We start from the raw sequence: 18,494 nt of genomic DNA, 5'->3' as shown, positions 1-18,494 counted from the left end.
ATTACATAGTGGTTAGGGAGAGCAGAGGTTGAGACACTGAAACTCAGAAGTCTGGAAGGTTTGTGTGAAAAACCCAAATTTATTGTGATTCCAGTCTATTGGGTGTGTCTAGCAATTTCCACTGGCAGAGAGTATCAGAAAAGCAGATGGGGGTTAGGAAGGGAGGTTCAAGATACTGAGTGCATTTGTAAGGCATGAGGGAATGATATATTGGATATTCCAACAGGACCCTGGGGAAACCAGGTCAGGGCATTGACTGGATATAAGGGGCTAAGCATGTAAGCTGTGAGGAAGGTGAGCTTTCTGGATGCTGGATTCCACTGTGATCTGAGAAGAGTTGAGGCACTGCTGGGACCAAGCTGGAAGAAGTGCAGAAAGGGATTGCCAAGAAAGTAGGCTCCTGTGCTCTGAAAGGTTCCTCACCTCCTCAAGTTTCTGCTTGACTGGCACCTTGTGCCCTTCCTGCTTCTCTGAAAGCCTTACTGACACTTGGGCTGAAGCTAGTTAGTGTTCTGCCCACACAGAGTTGTCCTTACGACTTCCTGCTCTAACTCATTTCTCTGGTCCCCATTAAAAGTGCATTTATTGCCAGTTTGGTAATGCTGTTTGCCTGGCCCACCTCGAATTTTGGCTAAGCCCCTTAGAGAGTTTGGGAGTTCTGTTACTGTGATTTTTTTTTCCCTCAACCACACCCTCACTGCGTACACAGCAGGGGACTGAGCTTGCTATTGACTCAACAAATACCCAGAATGGGAACTTTGAAAAAGACTGTGCTCTGGCAAAGGAAATGGGGAAGAGGACAAGTGGGTGGTGGCTTGAGCGAGGGCCCTTAAGCAGAATCAAAGTTGAAGGAATCTGGAGCAACTTGGAGTGAGGAAGATGAGGCTCACAGAGAGGTAGATTATCTACAGGGGGTGCCCATTCCCTGGTCAGTGGAGTAAGAGTCAGGAGAGGAGGTCAGGTAAGGGCATGCTCAGGGCACAATGGGCAGAAATTAGACAGTGATTGATGACCATTGGGACTTAAGGCATCAACTTCTGAATTTGATTCGCAGAAACTGAAAATAAGCAAGATTTCTTTGAAAGGGGTGGTACCTCATAGAGCAGGTGGAATGAGGGAGGAGGGTTGCTGTGGGGAAAACAATAACCTGGGATGTGCTTTAAATACAATCTCTTAATTAATATATTCCATTTTAATACAAGTGGAAAGGTCAGTATGAGTAGAACCTAGCTGAACCTGATTAGGGGTCACACTTAGCTGTTCTCAGGGGTTATTCCTGGCTCCGTGCTCAGGGATCACTTTTGGCGGGAAGTGAGACCAGATAGATTGCCAAGGATTGAGCCAGGCCTGCCACTGGCAAGGCATATGCCAATAGTGCTATTGCTCAGAGCCCACGATCTCTGATTTCAAAGCTACCATTTTCCCAGGAGGTCAATCAGCCTGTTTCTCATAGACCACACTCAAGTTTATATAAATATTAAAGGAGTTTGAACGTTTTCCCATGTTTTTGTAAAGTTTTTTTAAATTCACTTTAGTGTTTCAATTTAAAATGGAATAATTTGGGGGAAATTTTTGGGGCATAGCTGGCTGTTCTCAAGGCTTATTCCTGACTCTGCTTTCAGGAATCACTCTTGGCAGTGTCGTGGTGTGAAGTACAGTTGGCTGTGTGCAGTGTGGGCACCCTCCTACTGCACAATCTCTCCAGCCCCCAAATTAGATCATTATTAACATTAAATTGTCACTTCGTTGTTTTGTTTTTGGTCATTACCTGGTGGTGCTCAGGGTTTACTCCTGGCTCTGAGCACAGAATCACTCCTGATGGGGCGTGAGGGGCCATATGGGATTCCGGGGATGGAACCCGCGTCAGCTGCGTGCAAGTCAAGCAGCTTACCTACTGTACTATTGCCCCAGCACCTGTTATTTTTAATTTTTCCTTGAGGATTCCCCTGTCACTGACCCAGTCCTTATTTAACAAGTGGCCCATTTATAGATAGTAAAGAACAAGCTACATTCTTCTTTCTCTGACAAAATTGAAGCAGAATGAAATGAAGAATTGGTAAGGGATTGTGACTGGGGGCCACATCCCGTTGTAGTCAGGATGCACTCCTGGCTCACACTACTCTGGGATCACTCCTGGCAGCATTCAGAGGACTGAATGCATTGAATCAGAGTTGACCACGAGCTGTGTGCCTGGCAAGAACCTACACCCCTATATTGTTTCTCTGGCCCAACTGAAACTAATAATTAAAAAATTCCTTTTCCTTGCAATGAAACCATAATAAAAATGGGCCAGAAATCGTTTTCCTAGAATCATCCCTTTGTTTTTGTTCTGAGTCTGGCAGTGCTTAGGATTTACTCTTGGCTGTGCTCAGAGACCACTTACCCATTATATTATTTCTTTAGCCCTCCTACAGTGTTTCTTATATGTTTATCATGTTTCCAGCTGGTTCACTTTTGCAACGTTCAAGAGTGAGAGTAATTCTCTGTACACACTGGCAGCCGTTAGCAGAGTACAGTTTTTCTTAAACTCAACTTCAGGAGAACCAAGAAAACTGATAAAAATCAAACTTTTTAGGTCTTAACCAAAGAATTCATCTCTTATGTATCTAGCTTTTCCCAGAAGGTACCCAGCAATTCGAGAGAAGCTTATCCATAAATCTCTAGTATTTGGGAATAGCTCTGGATTATTGATTAAATGCCTGGGCTTTGGAGTTCTCTAGGACTGGGGGGAAATGGATCTCTGCCCATTTTCATGACCTTGGGTGAGTACTTCTCTGCCCATTTTCATGACCTTGGGTGAGTACTTATCTTCACTGAGCTTCATTTTCCCATTTGCAAAGGACAGGGCAGTTAATGATATTTGCGTGCTGTGTTGTAAGGATTGTAAAAGAATGATTTAAAAGGTTCTTAAAAATACCATGTCCATAATACAGATTCCTGTGAATGTGATTGTCAACCCATATAGGCATGTTGAATTTGAAAGTTAAATGGGGGTGAGGTGGGGGTTCACACCTGGCAGCGCTCAGGGGACCGACCATATGGGATGCCAAGATTCGAACCACCGTCCTTCTGCATGAAAGGTCTTACCTCCATGCTATCTCTCCAGCCCTGAAAATTAAATTTCTCCAGAACATCATTACTAAAGTTTGTTTTAAGTTACTAAAATTTAAGCTTTACGTTTTAAAGCGCCCACAGCTGTGTGTTAGTATGTTTAGCAACCTAAAAGAAAAACATAATTCATGTCTCATGTAGAAAAGTGATATTTTGGGGAGGAGGGAGATTTGGGACATTGGTGATGGGAATGTTGCACTGGTGATGGGTGGTGTTCTTTACATGACTGAAACCCAAACACAATCATGCATGTAATCAAGGTGTTTAAATAAAAAAAAAATATATATATATATATAAAAGAAAAGATATTTTAGGTGTTCTTAATTAGATTATTATAGGATTATTATTGGATAGTATGCCAATTCTGCAAGTAGTAAGTAGGGTTATTAAAATTTATCTAGCCAAGATTCCACTGTTTTCTTTATATTGTGTAACACTCTCCCCTACTTCCACCTAGCCTTATTACTCTATGCTGAGGATTATGTTTTATTTTTCTTTTCTTAAAAAAATGTTTATAGAAACTTGTTCTCTACGCTGCCTTATATGAGTTCTTTGTTAAACCTCCTGCCTCCCTCCAAATCCCCAACACATCCGTTTGGCATTTGTGTATATGTGTGACCTACAAATTAACAAGAACCAATATGGAAGTACATATTGTACATATGTTAAGTACATAACATAGTAAAATTTATGGTCTAACCCTCAAAGTTGAAAAACAAGTTTACATTAGGTAACTTCTACTTTTTTTTTGGGGGGGTGGGTTGGGAGCACCCCTGACAGTGTTCAGGGATTCCTCCTGGTTTGCAATCAAGACTCAGCCCTGGTGCTCTCGGGAGACCATATGGTATGCCTGGGATTGAACCAGATTATCCACGTGCAAAGCAAACACCCTCCCTGACACAGGGTATTAACTTAAGGTGGATAGAATTAGTGACTAAAGGAAGGTTTAGCAACCTACTCTGAAATGCTATTAAACTATGAGGAAGAAGGCCAGTCTTTGTCCCTAGTCCTGAGAGGGATTGGTAGCTTAGGTGCCACTGCAAATAGTTGTGAAATGAGACTGATTTTATAAGACAACTGTTTTCATACTTGGGTAACAAAGAGTGAGAAACTGGAGCTATTGCAATAATAATAAGGAAAAAAAAAAAAAAACAAGAAGAGCCCATTATCCCCCCAATCATCTCTCATTTTGTTTTTCTTCCTGGGATATGCTTCTGGCTACATAACAGAAAGGGTAATCCAAAACCCAGGGAAAGCAGAGCAGGGTCAGGTGATGGTCATAGTTTGGGTGGGGTTGGGGCTGGAGTTTGCTGGGGAGGTTCTGTATAAGACAATACTGAACTGCCCAGGTGGCCATTGAAATCTGGGGTGGGGCAGGGTGCAGTGTGTTAGCACAGTTCTTTGACCTAGAGGGCCAGATCACCTATGTGTGACTTGAGGATCTATGCAGAATAATGTATCCAGGGATGATGCTCTTAACTTTCCAGCTGGACCAGAGTGTAAGTACAGAAGCAGCAGGAAAACAAGGCATAGATATCACAACATGACCAAAATGGAGGGCAGCTCCTCAACATAACCTTGACCCAGAAGTACATTCACCCAACGAAAAAAGAAAACCTAGTCTGATACCACCAAAAGGGAGTAAAGCTGAAGCCTGAACTCTGGAGGATAGAAAAAAAATTTAATATTTTTTTCAAATTTTATTGAAACACTCTGGCTTACCAGGTTCATAATAGTTCTTCTGGGAATTTAGTTTTTCAGTCTCATCACCAGTATGGCCTTCCTTTCACCCTGTTGCCCAGTTTCCCACTAAATCCCCAAGCCTGTCTATTCAGTAGGCACAGAATAATTTGGTTTTTATTGCTTGTTACAACAAAATGGCAAATGGAATTAGCAAAAAATAGTTTAGTAAACAAATTTGTGAAAAAAATTTTTTATCTCACAATGGTGAATTCATTGTCTGAGGACCTACTGAGCTGTATATGGTCATTTGAACTTTCTGTGTTACTATTTGTGTTTATTGCACTTACTTAGATTTTAAGCTACTTTTCTATCTATCTTGCTGTGCTCCTATTGGGCAGTCAGTATTGTGTTCGATGGCTGTACATGGCCGCACACACTAGGAGTTGTAGAACGGGGACAATTATTTGGCTTGGTATCTCTTGAGATTAGTCTTGAAGCTAGAATCGCTTTTTACAACTGCATGGATTAGTAATTCACAAAGACTTGTGGTCTAGACTTGTGCACAAGTATAGTGACCATATCACAGGAGCTAGATTTTTTTCACTGTGGAGTTATAAATATGAAAATGGAAGGTCTGGAACAAAAATGCTGGAATGATCCAGAGAGAATGTAGTTTGTAGTGCATTTGGGGTCGCTTTCAGTTTAGTTAAAGAGGATAGATTTCCAGGGTTATGCTGAATTATTTTCAAACTGCTGGGACTCTAGAATATATTCAACAGTCTTAGAGTGAAATGAGAATTGCTAGAATGAACTTCATGATTTTAATGTCTTTATCTTTACAATTATACGAATATATGACCTTATGTGCTTCATTTCTTAGTTCTACCCAATGAGATTTCTATTTTTGTCTTATTATTTCATTTACACACTGGTAACAATGAATGAACACAGTTCCCAGATAAAAGTTTCTAAATACCATTCTTTTACTAAAAAGAATCAGATTTCCTTAGAGGAGTACCCAGTCCTTTTCAGGGCTGAGAAAGAAAAAGTGTATGTTGGAATGTCTTACATTTTTAGAAATCAAGATGAATGGACCACTTCTGAATGGTTCTTACAGTCAAATCGGGAATAAAAGTTAGAGTAATAATGATAGTTGTGAATTATAACCCATCAAGTAAAATAATCTGAGTCCATACTGATACATAATTTATAGTAGTAAATTAGCAAAGTAAGTATTAGTTCATTAGCTGATTAAATTAATTGCTAGTTAATGAAATTACTAATGAGTTTATTGTAGAAAAATAAAGGGCGGAAAAATCCTTAACAGATGCTACAACTTAGTCTGAAGTTTTTTTGGGACCACACCCAGGGATGCTTAAGGGTTACTTTCTGTCCAGTTTAGTGCTTGGTGGATCCTGTGATACTGGGATCCCAGTTTGCAAGGCCTGTGCTCTACCCTTTTAACTATTTCCTTTCCTTCTAGCGCACAACAGTTTGTTGAGGAGGAAAGAAATTTATATAGCCTTAAAAGTATCATCACACCATTTTAAGTACACGGGAAAACAACTTCATAAGGCAAATGGCATCTAAACCAGTGACCAAGCTTAATTCCAGCAGTATTAGGACTGACACTGTGTGTACCCTGACATGTTACTTCCTGAGAAAGGCACTATATAATCTTTGTGGGTTTTTAGGAAAAAAAATATTCTGGGGGCAGAACAAGAATAGGTCAACAGGCTGAGTGCATTCAGATGGCCTGGGACAATTCCTGCCCTGGTACTGCTGGGACCAACCCACATTTACCTCTGAGTGTGCATCCCTACCCCCTAAATATATATCCTGAATCTAAGAGTTAGTAAACAAAAAGAATGAATATGCTATAGAAATAACAGGCCTTCAGTCCTCAAGAATACATGGATCTTGGAGCCGGAACAATAGCGTAGCAGGGTGGGCATTTGCCTTGCCTGTGACTGACCCTGGTTTGATTCCCGGATTAATTCCTGAGTACAGATCCAGGTGTAATCCCTGAGCACCAGTGGGTGTGGCTCAAAAACCAGAAAAGAAAAAGAATACTCTGGCCAGTGGTGACAAAAGAATGACTTATAAATTCTTTTAGTTTCAGAAAATTAGAGATACATGGCAGTTAATCCAGTGTAATGTATCTCCTAGAAATAGCAATAATTGGTAAAATGCAATCATGAGATGTATATTAGATACTATATTGAATGCTACTTAATTTCCTGACTAGTACTGATACTTACAGTGTGACTTATTAAGTTAATGTCCTGGTTATTTGGTGCAATAAAAAAATATTTTTCCCTAGCAATTTTTAAATGATTAAGTAAGACATGTGCATGTGTAAAAATATTTGTGGAGAGAACACTATATCAAATGACAAAACATCAATGGCAAAATCAAAGTAAAGACTGCATGGGTAATTTTCCACTGCTCTGTGACATTTCTGTAAACTTGAAATTATGGAAATAAAATGTGTGGGAGATGGGAAGGGACACATAAGGCAGCTCCATGTTTAATAAAGCAACTAAGCAATATCTCAATGCTTAATACTACATGGACTGAGGAGGGAAAGATAGGTAAAATAAAGAATGGTAGGTAGAGCTTGGTAGAAAAATACATGTGAACATGTTTTCTTAAGCACATAGAATATTAGAGAAAAGAGTACAGTTGCCATCAGGATGAGGAATGAGGCAGCCAAGGCTAGCTAGAACATTTTTGTATATACTCTTATATACTTAATCTGGTTTTTTTTTTTTTGTTTGTTTGGTTTTTTTTTGTCTTTTTTTTTTTTTTTTTTTTTTTTGGTTTTTGGGTTCCACCCAGCAGCACTCAGGGGTTTTTCCTGGTTCTACGCTCAGAAATCGCTCCTGACAGGCACAGGGGGACCATATGGAATGCCGGGATTCGAACCACCGTCCTTCTGCATGCAGAGCAAATTATCTCTCAAGCCCTATAATTAATCTTATAGTTCTGTATCATGTGCCTTTATTCCCAATTGAAAAGATAATTTTCAGTTATCTTTTTTTTGTTTGTTTGTTTGATTCAATTTGTTGGATCATAATTCATGGCCTCTGGGTTCCATCCACAGCATCCTATATGGTCACTCGAGCACTGCCAGGAGTGATTCCTGAACTCAGAGCCAGGAGTAAGCCTTGAACACTGCTGGATGTGGCCCCCTAAACCAATCAACCAAACAAACAAAGAAAAAGAAAAAAAATTGTTTGATTGATTTGATCAACCAAAACAAAGAAAAAAATGCATATGTGGTTATTTCTTTACCAAAAATATTTTCCTCACAGTAAACTTCTGATTTTTTGCTCTATGCTATTACTTTAAATTAGCAATCCAAATTGATTAGGGAAAAGGTATTGCTGCTTAAGTTATCACATAGCAACTGCTCTTCCTGGCTTTATAGAGAGCAAATATTTGCTCTCAAACTTCCAGAGGCAGCAGTGGACTTTGTTCTCTAGGGTTTTTTCCAAGAAAGAAAAAAAAAAAGAATTCTTCAAACAATAGGTTATTATAGAATACAAATAAGCTTTTTATTTTAAATGTGTAGAACTAGTTAGCCTTTTCTCTGAACTTCCTTCCTTTGATATTTTATTTTAAAATAGACCAGTCCGTTTGTGCATAGTAAATTCTGACATTTTTAAGTACGTGTAATGTTTATATAGGGTGTGGTTCAGTGGAAACAAAAAGCAAATTCCATGTTGACACAGTACAATGTTAACACTGGTAGATTTTATTATCATGATATTACATGATATAAGAATAAGGAAGTATGAAATAAAAGGCTTCTTCAAAAGACAGCTGTTAGCAAGAGTGGACTTACAGGGTATTTATAAGTTGCTGGCTTCATTTTTTATTTTCCTAAAATTTAGAAGATCACGTCAAGTGTGCCCTAAACCACGTAGTTGTAATTGGACATCTCTAATTCTGTCTTTGATAATCTGTGGGCCTCTGGGTTCCATCCCCACCATCCTATATGGTCACTTGAGCACTGCCAGGAGTGATTCCTGAGGTCAGCCAGGAGTAAGCCCTAAACACTGCTGGATGTGGCCCCCCAGGGGTCTCAAACTCGCAGCCAGCGAGCCATTTGCAGCCCTCTGTACAACATTTTGTGGCCCTGCCCTAGAGGAATCTTTTTTTGTTTTGTTTTGTTTTAGTCGTTTGCGTCAATGTTCAAGGCTTACTACTGACTTTGCACTCAAGGATCACCCCGACTTTGCCTCCTGCAGCCCCCAGGTAAATTGAGTTTGAGACCCCTGCAAACAATCAACCAACCAACCAAAGATATCCATGGACTCATCTGTCAAAATTTGTAAAGGCTCTTTGTTAAGGGATGTTTGTGTATTTGTGTCCTTGTGGCATTCTCAACATATTTAGTTTTGGAGGGGCTACCCCCAACGATCCTAGGGATTTTATATGTTTCTAGGGATCATACCTGAACCAGCTGCTTAAGGCTGGCATCTTAACCCTGTGCTCTCTTTCCAGCCCAAGAATCTCCATTCTTATTTGGTCCTCCCCCCACTCCAACTGATAGGTATTTTCCCAGGAACCTTCGCACCCCCTTGCTGCAGACCTTGTAATCTTTGGTGACTTCTTGAATCAGTTATCTGATAATGTACCCTGCTGCTCTTCTCACATTTCTCCTCAGCCCTCCCATCTCAGCTCTGACCACACTTCACTGAGATGGTTCTGGATGGCATGCTCCTCATGCCTGGGGCCATACATGTGTGTGATCACAGATGTCCTCATGCTTGGGCTAATGCCCAGCCATTACTATCCTGACATTCCCCATGTGTTTTTGCAGGGGACCCCCAACACACATTCATGTCTTTTCCTGGGGTCCCCAGTTTATATAGTGCGGCCTAGTGATTCATTGTGTAAGCCTCTTCAAAGGATTCAATGTATCTCACCCCCTCTCAGAATCCATTTTAGATTTCTGGAGGACACAGCCTTTCTTCTACTACTTCATTTACAATCTTTTCCCTTTACTTTCTCTTTCTCTTCAGGTTAAGTACCTTCACTCTCTGCTTTGTTTATATTCTCTTCCTAAATGATCCCAGATCACTTTCAGTTTTTATTATCCAGACTGTTGCCCCAGTAACAAGAGTGGCAACCAGTACATTTTCTGTTAGATTATGTCGTAGTTACATTTGACTAATTTTTATGAGTTACAAGTATCCTTTCACTCCTGACTGCCTCAGAGGACACTATGGGATGCCGGAGATTGAATCCGGTTCAGCCGAGTGCAAAGCAAACACCCTACGTGCTGTTCAGTAAAAGATAATTTCCTATTCTTCTGTGGTTCTTGCTCAATGCGTCATATGTTAGAACTCAAATAGAATCTAGAGTATAATTCATTAATATCCTTATTTTATTGTTAACTCCAGATAATTCAGACCCTGATATTAACTTATTAATTTAATGCATGTCTGGAAACCATCCTTTTCAAGTTTTAAAAGTGGAGTGGTAGAGATAGCACTATTGCTTGTAACATAAACTTATTTCAACTATTTACATGAAAACAATATAGGCTAAATCCAAGTAAGTTTTATTTATACATAAAGAACTTAAAAGTTAGTCATGCCTTCTGATTACTCTCTGACTTGTATTTCAAATATATAAAGTTTCCCTTTTCCCCTAAGTGTTCTACAATCTTGCCAATGATTCTTATTACCTGTACCCTTTTTCGGAATATGTAGGGTCTATATGCATCTTTTAAATCTGATTTGGAATAAGAGTTGCATTAATCTTTATTTAATCTTTGCTCAAGCATCTCTACTCCCACTGTTGATTTTCCTTTCTTCAGCTCTTAGAGGCTCTTCTTCCAACATTTAATAGAATATCACAAAGCTACAGAGTAGAAAGACATTGTGGAAGCAAGGGACTTTGGGGAGAGGAGACAGTGGACCAAACCTGGCAGTGCTGCAACTATTCCTGGTTCTGTGCTCAGAATTGACCCTTACCAATGTTTGGGGGAACATAAGTGCTGCTGGGGATTTGAACCAGAATACAAAGCAAGTACTGGAACAACAGTACTCTCCCACTCCTGAAAGAGACTTCTAAGATCCCCTTTTCTGGCTATAAATTGCATTACAGGATCAATGAAATTAAAGGATAGAATTGGTAGAGTAAAGCATTGCCAATGACTATGTTCCTGAAGTGGATGACTGCTATGTATGTTATATATACATGCATACATTTATAATACATAAAATATCCTTATTTTTAGAAAAGTACACTGAAGGATTTCAAAATGAAGGTGTCAGGGCTGGAGCAGTGGGTAAGGCACCTGCCTTAAATACCCAACTCATATTTGATCTTCAGCATTCCATATAATCCCCCAAACCTGCCCAGGGTGATTCCTGAGAACCAGGAGTAACCCCTGAGAACCACCAGATGTGACCAAAAACAAAAATAAATGAAGGTGTCATAATGATGCATATACTTATTCTTAAAATCAGGAAAAAGAACTAGGAGGTGGGGAGACCTGGCTATAATAGGGGCTTATTACTCCTGGAAGGCTGAGGGGAACCTTATAGGATGCCAGAGATCAAACCTGGTTTGACCTTATTCAAGACAAGTATCCTACACTCTTGCACTATCACTCCAGCCCTCATTTCTTTGTTTATTTTTCTTTTTTTGGGATCACAGCTGGTGATGCTCAGAGTTACTCCTGGTTCTGCACTCAGGAATCACTCTTGGCCATGCTCAGGGGACCATAGGGGGGGATGTTGGGGATCAAACTTAGAATGCATGCAAGGCAAGTGTCCTACTCACTGTACTATCACTCCAACACTCAATTCCTAGTGTTTTGAGGCTTTCTCTTCCCCATATCCATATCAACATAGGCTGATTTGTTTTTTTGTGATGTGTGTCAGTCTCACTTGTGTGAGATGAGAAGGGTACCAAAACTTGTCAGAAAAGACAACTGTATTCTTATGGTCACTGAAGCACTGTTTACAATAGCCCAAACCTAGAAATGACCCAAGTATCAAGAATAAATGATGAGCCTCAACTGTGACCCTCTATAATTCTCTTCAGGAATACCAATCTGATCACACATTAGGTATGTCAGTTTGGGGGCTGATTTCACCAGAGCTTTTTGGAGCGAGTGTGGGCACACTCCCCCTATATCTACTTTCTTCCAGGAAACCTCGCAACTAACCACCACCACCACACACACAGTCACTATGTTCAAAAGGGGCCAGCTTCATAGACTCACTCTTTTCTTGAACAAGAAATAAACCAAGTCGTGAAAGATTATAATCACTCCAGCCCATGCAGCACAAAGCTGGCCATCTCGGGAGGAGGATGGGGCATTCCCCTACCTTGCCCAAGCCATGCTTGCTTCTTCCATCAACAGAATCACCATTTTCCCAATGGCCCTACATCATCTGTGACCCTCTGATTCCCTTTGGTGACACCAATCTGACCACACTTCAGATAAACTGGTTTTCTGGCTGATATTACTAGGGCTTTTTGGAATGAGTGTGGCCACTCAACCCCCACCCCAATCTTCCTTCTTTTTTTTTTTTTTTTTGTTTTTGGGCCACACCTGGTAACGCTCAGGGGTTACTCCTGGCTATGCGCTCAGAAGTCGCTCCTGGCTCGGGGGACCATATGGGACACCGGGGGATCGAACCGCGGTCTGTCCAAGGCTAGCGCAGGCAAGGCAAGCACCTTACCTTTAGCGCCACCGCCCGGCCCCCAATCTTCCTTCTTCCAGGAAGCTTGGCAGCTGAGTGTATGCCCCTAAAAGTCATAGTTTAAGTTACAGTGCTCTGCATTTCTGCACATCTTCATTTGTTTGATGCTGTCATCCCTAAATGAACACCCCAATTTAACAGAATGCACAGCTAATAACAAGAACTTACTAAATCTTCTGCCATAGTATTAATGATTTCATTGAAGATACAAGAATTTTCACAAATGTACTTTATACTATATTTTTTTCTTTTCTTTTCCATTTTCTTTTTTCTTTTTATTTTCTTCAGTAAATTGCTTTCACTAATCTGGACAAATGTATTATGATCAACTATGTGATGCATTTTCTTTAAATATATAAATAAGAACAAATTACTGATTAAAACAAAAATAACTTTGGTATATAAAACACAGTGAACTCTAACTATTCAGCTTTAAGAAACAATGAAATCATGCAATTTGCTGTTATGTGAATGGAGGATATGGAGAGGATCATACTGAGTGAAGTTGGTCAGAAGAAGAGGGACAGGCATAGATTGATCTTATATGTGAGATATAAAAAGCAAGTTTGGGGTGTGATAAATGTCCAAAGGCAACCAGCTGAGAACTGGTCTTTAGCTTGAAGTAGGGGAGGGGGGGACAGAGTGGGGGCAGCCCTTGAAGGTGTGGTAGAGGGGATCAGGGAACTCTGGTAGAGGGTGAGTTGCTGGGTTGTGTTAGGCATGAAACCATACCATTAATCATATTGTAAACTACAGTGCCTGAAATCAATTAATTTTTTTCAAGTGAATAAATTTTTGTTTTGTTTGGGGCCACACCTAGTGGTGTGGTTACTCTTGGCTCTGTGCTCAGAAATTACTCCTGGCAGGCTCGGGGATCACATGCAAGACAAAAGCCTTATCCACTGTGCTTTTGTCCTGCCTTCCTCCGCCCCAATTTTTTTAAGACATCTCAAACAGTTGTCTTGGGCAAACACTGATCCTTGTTACTCTAGAGTTAAGAGACCTTCCTATAAACTTTAGAAGTGTCAGTAGAACTAAGCCAGCCTTTGGGCTGGAGAATAGCATAGCACTAGGGTGTTTGCCTTGCACATAGCAGACCCAGATGGACCCCAGCATCCTATATGGTCCCCTGAGCCTACCAGAAATGATTTCTGAGTGCAGATTCGGGAGTAATTCCTGAGCGTTGCTGGGTGTGGTCCAAAAACGATCCCCCCCCCCCAAAAAAAAAACCCTGACCCAGCCTTGGGCCCACTATTATAGTGGACCTTCAGGAAAATCGAGAGCCCCAATGGAACAGAGGCCAATTTATTTCTGGGTTTACATAGTGCACAGCATGCTGGCATGTTGGTGCTCCAGCTTTGAGTTTCACTTGGAAGCATCCCTTGGCGTCACCCAGTTCGCCTTACATTCCTGAGCCTCCCTTACTTGGGCATCGGTCATTCGATCTGCTGCCCAGTGATCCCCACCCTGTCCATTTCTTGTGTTAACAAATGCTGGCTTTGTTCTTCCTTTCCCCGGCAGCCTCTGCATCCTGGGATACATTTCTCATGCTATGGAATTTCAAGCCACAAGCTCGTGCCTTCAGATATGTGGGTCACAAGGACGTGGTCACCAGTGTGCAGTTCTCCCCTGCTGGAAACTTACTAGCTTCGGCTTCTCGAGACAGAACCGTTAGACTCTGGATTCCCGATAAGTAAGACAAGAAGCAAACTCCCAGGAGCTGTGGGTATAGAAACGTGAAAGAAAGGCCTTAACGGTAGTAAAGTGGGGAGGGTGCTTGCCTTGCATGTAGCTGACCTGGGTTCAATCCTGGGCACTGCCTATGGTTCCCCAGAGACCTGCCTAGAGTGATCCCTGAGCACTGTTGAGGTGACCCCAAAATCAAACAAAACTGTAAAAAAAAAAAAAAACAGAAGCAGGCTCTGCCTCACGTATTTCTCAGAAGTATGAGCTGTTTCCTCACTCCAGACTTAGCTGGCATCACAGCCAAGGTAGGTTGCCCAGGAAGGAAGTTTAACTAACCTTTTATGCCTTTTTCGCACTGCTTGAACTCTAAGTTCTCTCTGTTTACAATTATATAGACTTGCAGAAAGAGGAGTTCAGGGCTGAGGGGCTACTATAAATCTGATTCCTTTAAAGATCTGATTGTTTGCCTCCAGAGACACATATTAGCTGATGTAATCAGAATTTTATAGTTGATCCTGGCACTCATTCATGGGTCCTTTCTTTTTTGTTTTTCTTTCTTTTTTTTTTTTTTTGTTTTTTTGGGCCACATTTAGCAGTGCTCAAGGGTCATTCCTGGCTTTGCTTCTCAGAGGCTCATGGGACCATATGGGATGACAGGGATTCAGTCCAGGTTGGCCACTTGCAAGGCAAATGCCCTACCTGTTATGCTATCTTTCTGGCCCTAATTCAAGGATTTCTTAATAACTTTTTGATCTAATAACAGAATCCTTGGATAAGAACTAGTTTTCAAAGCATATAATTAAGGAATGTGCTCCAACTTTTCTTATTAAAGACCATTTCTCACATAAGTGTGTCTTTCACTTCACTGTGTAATATCATCCTGTTACAACATATCTCTCCACAAGATGTTTTTGAAACTTGGGCAAATAGCATATCTATTCTTGAACTAGGATTTTAAAAAGGCTGAACACTAACTTAATAAATTTGAAGCACATGTAAAATACTTAATATAAATATAGTTATAAATAAAAAATATTTAATATAATTTAATAAATCTAAAGCACATGTAAAAATATTCTCTCTTCTATACTTGTCCAAATTTGAAGGTTGTTAGCATTCTTTTTTTTTTTTTTGGTTTTTGGTTTTTGGGTCACACCCGGCAGCGCTCAAGGGTTACTCCTGGCTCCATGCTCAGAAATCGCTCCTGGCAGGCTCGGAGGACCATATGGGATGCTGGGATTTGAACCAATGACCTTCTGCATGAAAGGCAAATGCCTTACCTCCATGCTATCTCTCTGGCCCCTGTTGTTAGCATTCTTACAGGTTTGTTTTTGTTTGTTTGTTTGTGGGCCACATCATGCAATTCTCACAGGTTACTGCTAGCTCTGCACTCAGGAATTACTCTTGGCCATTTTGTGGGGACCATATGGGATGCCAGGGATCAAATTCAGGTCAAATGTGTGAAAGACAAGCCCTCTACTAGCTGCTGTATTATCACTCTGACCCTACACTGACAATTTGCCATCATCTCTTCTTCCTTCAATTCTTAGCTTGACTTTTGCTGTAATTCATTTTGTAAACCTCATGCATCATTTCCCTCCATAAGCACTTCAGAGAATAAGACTTTGAAAATTTTTTCTTTTAGTTCTTTTAGTTTATTTTTAATACTAGGCACTGTGATTTAGAATACAATAGGGCTTCATATATACAATGTTAAAACACAACACTTTCCACCAAGAGTGTTTACCTGCATACCAGCCTTCACTCCGAGCCCTGCTCAAGTTCTGTAGACAAGTTTTCAAGGCTCTCTGGTCCTTGATTATTTGTTATTCTTCTCTTATAATCTTATTATATCCATCCATCTCTTCCTGATTTACCTCACTTAGCATGATCTTCACATTTGTCCACTTAGCAACAAATGGCATAAATTCATTTTTTTCTTATGCTGAGTATTATTTCATTGTGTTGATATGGAACCATATCAGCTGTTCAAATGTCTTTTCTGGACAAATTCTGTGGAGTCTTGGAGTAGATGCCAAGAAATAGAATTGCTATATTCTATGGAAATTCATTTCTTCATTGTTTATTTTGAGATGTGTTCATATTTTTTCCAAAATGCTTGAAAACTCAGATAATTTCACCAGCAGTGGATGTGCTGGTTAGTTAATACATATAGGTATGCATGTTTACACACATTTCAGCTTTATGAATAGTTGGCTCTGATCCTCTCTCTAGGTCATGTCACAGTGGTACCAGGACCATCATGGTTTGTCACAGCTGGTAAGGCAACAATATGTTGGCGAGGCAGTGCTGTGAATCATTATGTGAACCAAATCACTGACATGCTTCCTAGTGTTGTGGGTTGAATGGATTAATCTTCTGTCCCATTTGGTATTCACCATCACTCATGCAGTTTTATTAAACTGACAACAGGGCTGGTCTCACTCTCTGGAGGCCTGATGCTATCTCTTAACTGGAACATCTTGGTCTTCCATTGACCCCTTTTCTTCATCAGAATAAAGACTATGTTCAGTATCACTTCTGGGTTCTAGCAGAACCTATGGAGAAGCTGCCAGACCTTTAAAAGACTAGGCTTGCAGCGTACAATAAAGTATCACTCCTGCCCTGACTTCTTGGTCCAATTAAGTGCATCAGCTTGGACCCAGAGAGGTTGTTATTCCTGTAAGGAGAATTAGTGAGTATTTGAGGATAAGGTAAAGTGGGGGCAAATATAGCAGACAGACCCTGACAGCACATAACTATAATTTGTGGAAAGAATAATAGGGGCAAGAATGGAAGCCAGGTATTCCTGGATTTTGTTAGAGTGGGAAGATGAAGGAATTTGATGAAGGAAGGGCAGGCAAATATGTGTGTGATAGAGCCTGTATAGGAAGCAAGATGAGGCCTAGAATAGAAAAGCCCAGCATTGCTCTCTCTGTTGCCTTTGTGGTTCCCGTGGAGACCAGACCAGGCTCCAGGTGAGCAGAGTCTTTTCAAAGAGAAGGCCAGGAGGGTAGTGGGGACCAGGCCATTGGTTAGAGGAGGCCTTTTAGGGAGAGGTAGGAGGAGTGTCCACAGTGTGAATTGTGAAACTCAAGATCTGGGCAGATTCTGATGATAATGTTTCCTGACTTCCTTATCATGACAGATCTTTTCTTTTCTTTCCTATTTTCCCCTAGGTCTTGCACTTCAATTCAGGTCAGACTGTAGTATTGAGTGCTACTATGGAATTTTCCCTTCACTCTTCACAGAAATAGTTACTGAACAATCGCAAATAAGCATATAATTTACTGAAATCAGTTATTCATGGTATATAGAAGATTTAGGAGTCTCCCTTGCATTGTGCAGACCACTGGAAGGGTAAACCAGCATGGATCTCAGGACCTCTAAGTATTCTTTGCTTCTCAGTTTTCCCAGAAGAATCCAACAAAAGCTGGTACAACTTTCTGTGTGACTAACATCATGTTAGATGCTACTGGTCTTACAACAATTAATAAGTCATTTCTTGCCTCAAAAAGTATTCGTATTTCATTGGGGTGAACCATTACCATTTGGTAAAAATCAAAAGATAAAGTCAGTTAGGAGTAATTAGACCTGACTGGGTTGGCTAAGAGAAAATGTTGCTGGTGGGGGAAATAGCCCAGTCTGAGAAACGAGTAAGTACAAAAGCAGAATTTCAGTTTAAAGGCTTCTGTGGGTTGAACTTTTTTTTTTTTTTTTTGGTTTTTGGGTCACACCCGTCGGTGCTCAGGGGTTACTCCTGGCTGTCTGCTCAGAAATAGCTCCTGGCAGGCACGGGGGACCATATGGGACACCGGGATTCGAACCAGCCACCTTTGGTCCTGGATCGGCTGTTTGCAAGGCAAACGCCGCTGTGCTATCTCTCCGGGCCCGGGTTGAACCTTTTTAGTTTAGTTTAGTTTGTTTTTTGGGTCACACCCAGCAGTGTTCAGGGGTTACTTGCTCCTGGCAGGCTCAGGAAACCATATGGGATTTGAACCACCATCCTTCTACATGCAAGAGGGTCGAACTTTGTAAAGTAGAGCCCAGTGAAGGCTGAAGGCCTTCCAAGAGTCTGCATTGTTTTTCCTGTTAACTGGTGATGAAGATAAGAAGCAACTTATAAATGGTGGACGGAAGATGGGAGTGGGAGATCTGTGAAGGGTTTTTTTTTTGCAGAAATTTGCACTAAAATCTGTCTTAATGCAAGTATAGCTGAGATGAAAAGAGGTAAGGATATGAAAACTATTAGGAGGTGGAATTTGGGCCTTTTCTGCCTGC

General features: G+C 40.8%; 1 protein-coding gene across 1 annotated transcript in view; it reads left to right on the top strand.

The window, feature by feature from the left end:
• POC1B (POC1 centriolar protein B) overlaps positions 1-18,494 on the top strand; it is a 99,650-nt gene that overhangs the window by 13,995 nt on the left and 67,161 nt on the right. Inside the window, exon 3 of the mRNA XM_049783727.1 lies at positions 14,049-14,220. Coding sequence (XP_049639684.1) covers positions 14,049-14,220 — 172 coding nt within the window. The remainder of the gene's footprint in view (positions 1-14,048; positions 14,221-18,494) is intronic.

This window comes from Suncus etruscus, chromosome 11 (assembly GCF_024139225.1).
Source record: "Suncus etruscus isolate mSunEtr1 chromosome 11, mSunEtr1.pri.cur, whole genome shotgun sequence".
Classification (NCBI taxonomy): domain Eukaryota; kingdom Metazoa; phylum Chordata; class Mammalia; order Eulipotyphla; family Soricidae; genus Suncus; species Suncus etruscus.
Note: the sequence above shows the minus strand (reverse complement) of the source record. Positions and strands in the feature narration are given on the sequence as shown.